Source organism: Camelus dromedarius, chromosome 22, assembly GCF_036321535.1.
Source record: "Camelus dromedarius isolate mCamDro1 chromosome 22, mCamDro1.pat, whole genome shotgun sequence".
In the NCBI taxonomy this organism is placed as follows: Eukaryota; Metazoa; Chordata; class Mammalia; order Artiodactyla; family Camelidae; genus Camelus; species Camelus dromedarius.
In genome coordinates this window covers 11,748,144-11,754,787 of record NC_087457.1, presented here as the reverse complement: position 1 = coordinate 11,754,787, position 6,644 = coordinate 11,748,144, and the positions used below count along the sequence as shown (strand labels likewise).

At 42.0% G+C, this 6,644-nt stretch overlaps 1 protein-coding gene across 1 annotated transcript; it reads left to right on the top strand.

Moving 5' to 3' along the window:
* The first annotated feature begins 804 nt into the window (after positions 1-804).
* Positions 805-2,156, top strand: TCIM (transcriptional and immune response regulator). The gene has a single exon (XM_010976926.3). The coding sequence runs from the start codon at positions 870-872 to the stop codon at positions 1,188-1,190; it is 321 nt and encodes a 106-aa protein (XP_010975228.1). The 5' UTR covers positions 805-869; the 3' UTR covers positions 1,191-2,156.
* The last annotated feature ends 4,488 nt before the right edge of the window (positions 2,157-6,644 follow it).

Genomic DNA, 6,644 nt, shown 5'->3' with positions numbered 1-6,644 from the left:
CCAAAGTCAGTCTTACTCTGACTATGTCTGAGGAATGCCCAAGTACATCTTAAAGCAGAGAATCAACTCGTTCCTTTTGAGCACTGTGTCCGTAAAGCGCCTTTTAACTTTTTCTCCCGGCTTTCTTGATATTGTCGTATTGATACACAAGCCTAAGGTGTCTGTCATTAATATTATTATTAAATCACAGTTTTCTTCAGTGGTTGCAGACTAGCACTTGTACACAATCTCTGAAAGGTCACAGATTCAGCCTGTGGCACGTCAGCCTTTTGTCGCGTCTGACTCCTAGTCTCCAATCGGACAAACTCCAAATCAACGTCCTTGATTGTTAAGCTTTCCCTCGAGAGCTGTGGGGTTGCCCTGGGGAGGGACGTCCAGAGGGCACTGGGGCGCGCTGCCAGCTGTTCGGACTGTACTTTAATAACATCTCTGGGAGTGAAAACTTCCCAGTGGCCAGCAGAACCACCGGAAAGTTCAGTCTGCGTTGTTGGGAAAGATTTTGAGAGTCTAACCCACGTTGTTTGTGTCTTATCTTTGCACGCTCCCGGTTTCAGCTAAAATTTTTTTTTTTAAATAGCTGAGCCCAAGTCTGCATATTTCTGTTGCCACAGATGAGGTAAAAAGAAATCCTCACGTGCCTGTCCCAACCCTGGACACAGCTTTCAGGAGCATTTTGCACAGAAACAGGATATTGGCAACTCAACTGTTAAACCGGTCAGCGATGATTCTTCCTTGAGATCACTCTGATGTCACCAGTGTAACTTGAGCCCGGAGCTTTTGTTCACCCTTTAAATAGCCATCCGGGGAATGATTTTGCTACAGACTCTCTGGAGAGCCCAGGAGCTGAATTCCTGAAGATTCCCACGTCGATGAAAGCAAAGCCCCGCCACGCAGCCTGCACCATGTCCACCTCCCTCCGAGTGAGCCCGTCCGTCCACGGCTACCACTTCGACACGGCCTCCCGTAAGAAAGCGGTGGGCAACATCTTTGAAAACATCGACCAAGAGGCCCTGCAGAGGCTCTTCAAAAACTCTGGGGACAAGAAAGCCGAGGAGAGAGCCAAGATCATTTTTGCCAGAGACCAAGATCTGGAGGAGAAAACGCGAGCCCTGATGGCCCTGAAAAAGAGGACGAAAGACAAGCTCTTCCAGTTTCTGAAACTGAGGAAATATTCCATCAAAGTTCACTGAGGACCAGAAAACGGATAAGGACGTTATCCCAGAACGGACGTTTGAAGATCCAGCGTGGCAGTGAGACCCTAACACACAGCATCATCTTGCTGCCTTGCACACTTCTCCCGCTCAGGGGACTCCGGGGTCTCGGAGGCAGGAAAGGCACAGAACAAACTGGTGACAGAGACTCCAACCAATTTCACGCCCGTGCTTGTGCTGTTCCAGAGGAGAAGGAAATGCTTTCAGCAAAGACTGGAAAACTCTCCCTGTGGGAAAGGACTGATGCTCATGTCAGGAGGAGAGTCTGGACAGATGTCCTGAGGACTGAAACGGATGATAACAGAAGGATCGGGAAGAAATGCAGCCACGGTCTCTTTGTCAGGCCCTGGGACTTCAATTCAACCTGGACTTCTTTTTTCCTTAACCAAGCTGTGTAAGGGGAGGGAGGAGGGAGAGAGGGAACAGGAAAGAGAATCCCACCCTGCAATTGTTGACTGAATTTTTTATTTGAATGTTCAAAGTGTTGCGAAGCTTCGAGGTTGTCTATTGGTAGATTTTTTAAAAAAAGAGATCAGTAATTGATTATTTATTTGCATTTATGACAATGCCTTACAAAGTGCACCACATGGGTGTTAAATACAAAATTCAAGGAACTGCAGTATTTTCAGCCGCTCAGAAAAGCCGGATGCCACCTTCTGGTTTGTAAGGGGATTTTTTTTTTTTTTAAATGCATTTCAAACTGGTTGCACAAAAGTTAAAAGGAGCGGGGGGGTTCCTTCACAAAGCTGAAGTACTGTGAACAGATTTTATAATTTTTAAATCTTCTAACTAAAGCTAAAATATAATCGAAATTTCTTACAGTACTGCAGTTAAGCGTTAGGAAACGAATAAGATACACTAAATAGTTTATAAAGATGCTATGGTTTCTATAATTTATTACACATGACAAGTGATATGCAACCTTAATAAATTATTATAAGCTTAGCTGCTCTTGGTGTGCGGTGATTGATCTCAAAAGGAAAGTCAGATGGCAATTTTTATTATTATAAACTTGTAGAAACTGTTATAAACTAGCCTAAGGATTTCACTCTGGGAGGTGGCTTTACCTTAATTGCCAAACTTATTCAAAGCAAAGTCTTACATCAAATATCGAGAAAGTTTCTCTGTTCCAACTTTAAAATGTAAGATACAGACATAGGAATTCATACTTTGACTCATCAATATTGTTGTTTACGTATGCATAGAGGGTGAGTTTTAAAAGGTTTTTCTCTCCATATTTGAAAATTTTCCTCTGTGGCTACAGTAGCTGAATACATTTGGACATTTATTTCTCCCAAAACAATCTATTTGGGGGTGAGAGTCTGAATTATGATCAAGATTTTTGTGGGTTATCAATGTTTATTTAATATAAAGCCAACATGGGAATAACATTACAGTCTCCTTGCTTAGCTTCTCATAAAATTATAATAAGGTATTCCTAAGAAGGCGTAACCCCAATGCCTGCAGTGCTCTCCTAGCAGAAAGAAATCGAAAAATTCCCTAGAAATTAAGTGTTTCAGAGACATCTGCAAAGGTTTTTGAAACTGCTGATTATGGTAAAAATAGAACAAGTGAAAGGCCTGAAATCTTTCAGGAAAGTTATAAGGCAGGGCTTTAAATAACACATTTTTTAAAGGAATTTGAGGAGGGAAATCTATTTTCCAATATTGATGGATTCCTTTGCTGAAGAGAACAGAAAATCACGCCATTAAAAAGGAATTTTGTACATGACAGCATCCAAGAAAACCACCAATGCACATGCAGAATTGTATACGTGTCTGTGCGTGTCTGTCTGTCTGTCTGTCTGCATTTTCCCTGGAGGAGTGTTTAGAATTTCCGTCAGATTTGCAGAGACGTGCGTAAAGCCAAGATAAGTTAAAAACGAAAGAGGAAGAGTTTTGACGGGTAGGAGTTTCTGCTAGTGGTGGTGTTTGGGATCATCAAAGCGCAGGTTTGGTAAGAAATACGTTTCCTGCCTCTGCTAGGGCTTGTCAGTGACACATTCTCTCTGTCCTTCTAGAACCTCCCAAAGACACCAATTAACTGCGTGGGAAGGACATTTAGTAACTTACACCTTCAGAGCAGCTCTCGTATTCCTTGCTTCTGAAGAACTTGTTCAACTCATTTTCAAGACTTGAAACATCTTAGACGCTGGGTACAGTTCAAAGGTTGAGTGTATTTCACATACTCATAACTGTATCCTAGCCGCCTCTGTTTCCAACAGAGAATAATGCCGATCTGATCCACTTTTCACAGGAGTGTGTATCAACTTAGCTTTCTTGCAGAATATTATCAGCATTTTTTTTTTATTGTAAGACCACAACATGGGAAAGAAATTTAAAAGCAACTGGGGGATGATCCACCACAGTGTGGAAAATAATCATTCTTCCAGTAGGTTGTGACACGAACACATTGTCCCTTTCTTTCATGGAAAATCAAAGCTGGGATCAGTGATGGCGCAAAGATGATTTTTAACTTCATAATATTTTTATGATTTAACTACAAGGTGAAAGGACCCATCATTAGAACAGATAGGATTAGTTCAGCTCAGAGATCCCTCTGGGGCACAAAGATGACCAAATATACCTCAAGACATCTCATATCTTAAAGAAATAAAGGCAGCAAAGGTGGAATAGGTTATTAATATGTTTGTGTCACTAAGATCATAATAATGACAGCTAACTTTCACTGAGTGTTGACTATTCACCAGACAATTTTCTAAGTGGTTTTCTTTGGTGCATTAAATCACTTAATTAGTGCCGTGAAATAAGAGCATGCGTGTGCAGGCATGTGCCTATGTATGTGTCGTAATGAAACTGAAGCACAGAGAGGTGAAGTCAATTGCCCAAAGACACACAGCTAATGTGGGCAGGACTCAAAACCAGAGAGACTTCATTCCCAGCCGCTAGGTTAGACTGCTTCTCGAGGAGAAACTAAACTTCTCTTTTACGCTGTGAAGTGACAATAACTTACATGCTACTAAATCAGAAAGACAGGAAGGCAAGGTTGCTGTGAAATCATTTTTATCTGATCTGTGTCTGTCGATCTATATTCACTTGGCACTTGCCCTACATGGGAAAAACCCCTTAATCATTTTAATTGTGTCAGAAGTTTCCCTGATATTAGCCTTTCAAGTCTACAGTTAGAATAACACCTGGCTGAACACCTTGGAACAAAAAATCACATCTAAGTTCTCTTCTGAGATGTTGGTCAACATTTTGGGGCTGGGTTTGCTCCCCGGGGGAAATCAGAAACTCTGGGTTCGTGGTTTTGTTCACTTAGTGAGATGGTTCCCTGTCCTGGCCCACAGCAAAGGAGGATTTGTACCTGGCGGAGCCTCTGAATAGATGGGGTTTACTGAGAAAGGGGCCCAGGTTCCGTGACTCCCCAGTATTTTCCCATTGTCAGAGGGTAGTCAGAGGATGTGACTCGTGTTCCCTTGGAGACCTTTTCTAACAAACAAATGATTCAGCCGTGGTCCAGGAATTTCGTGGCCATTCAGAGTACCTCTTCAACCCTCCTAAATGCCACACAGGGGCTTCTCGGAGTGCACGTCATTTGTGTCCCTTCTCACACACAGGGAGTAGCCGAGTGGAATCAGGGTTTGCACCATCTCAGTTCATGCATCAGAAATGTAGTAAGCACCTACACGTGGGCCACCAGGGCCAGAACGAACCTCTACTCTCCTTGTCAGAGGAGCCAGAAGATGCTTTAAAAGGAATACAGGGAGATGTATGGTAGATGTTTAAACAGGATGCTACGGGAGAACAGGTGTGTGTGTGTGTGTGTGTGTGTGTGTCTGTGTGTTTGGAGAGTAGCAAAAGAATTGGAGGAAACCTGACCCTACCTGGGGAGATTCTAGAAGATTCCACTGAGAACTTTCAAAGTAGAAGATAGAGGAGTGGAGAGAAAAAGTGGCATTCCAGCAGCTGGGTACAGCATTTGCAAAGGTAAGGAGGTGGGAGAGAGTGTCACTGGTTTGAGACTCTCTAAGCATCTCAGGGCTGGTGGCCTAAGCATTTGGAGCAATAATTAGAAAGGCAGTTGGGTCTTAAAGACCAGCTGGAGTATTAATTTTATTCTGAAGGGAACAAAGGATCACGGAGGACTTTCAATAGGAGGGTGACATTTACTGCCTGACTACGATGTATCAGGCCCTAGAAAAGACAGAGCTAAGATTCTGAAAACTGATGCACTGTCTGGCCCCTGAATACATGGTCAGATTCTATAATGATTTCTTCCAGCCTCTGTGGCCTTATAGTTGGTCTCCGGAGGTGAAAAACCATAGAGGACTTTCATGACACAATGATAAATATGTGAAGACAGAAGATGAAACAGAAGTTAGAGATTCTGAAAGATCTTGGGAGGCCAGGTTCAGGGGGAACAAGAAGCAAATTTAATCCCTAATTAAATTTTATTTAAGACATCGTGACGATGCTTGAACCTTAGGATGCGTTATTATTTAACAAACATTAAATTCATGGCTACTAAGTTCTCTCTTCATGTCAATAACTCTCCTGCTAAGTTTCCAGATATTTTAAGTGATTATCCGCACACCCAAATGTGTTCTTTTTTTTTTTTTTTAAACATATGGACATGCTGCCTGTGGATTTGGTTCAGTCATGTATTGGCAAAACTATCTTACAGAATTTTGGAAATAAACATCCTGTCCCTACAGGGTTTAGCAGTGGTTTAGAAAAAATGGATGAGTAGTTGGAGGATTTTGGTTGTAGCCACCTTCCTCCCCACCTCTGCCTTACACACACACACACACACACACACACACACACACACACACACAGGACATATACAGTCTTACAAGGAGCACAGAAATTGGGTTTTGAGCTTTGATTTCCTCTGTGGGCAGCAGCCTGCTATTGAACAAATACCACCAGACTGAGTCTGACGTCCTGGGGTTTTTCCCAACTCTGCCCTAAGCAAATTCCTTTTTTTTTTTTTTTTTTTAAAATCTCTGGCTTTCATCTGTAAGGGAAAAACAAACAGGTCTGACTGGAGGAGATCTCTCATATGCTCCAGAAATGGGAATTCATAACTGTACCTACCACCTGACATGATAGGATTTCTTTCTGGATCAGCTGGTGTTCCATATGGGATAAGAATTTCTTTTCAGTTAAAACCAAAGCCTAACAAAAAAGTTTTCATGGTTAGTAATATATGCTCTCTGTGGGTCCTTTTTTAAAAGTTTTTTTAAAATTATGTAAGTTTCAGTTGTACAGCATCATAATTTGACATCTGTATACACTACAGAGTAATCAAAAGTCCAGTTGTGGTCCATCACCATACAGCTGGTCCCCTTCCCCCATTTTGCCCACACCCAGCCCTCTTGTGCTCTGGTAACCATTAGTCTGTTGTCTGTATCTATGAGTTTGTTTTCATTTTATGTTGAATGTTCATTTGTTTTTTGTTTTGTTT

What these genes read in the sequence shown, in the direction of transcription:
- TCIM (XM_010976926.3), top strand. Translation starts at nt 870, where the DNA reads ATGAAAGCAAAGCCCCGCCACGCAGCCTGCACCATGTCCACCTCCCTC.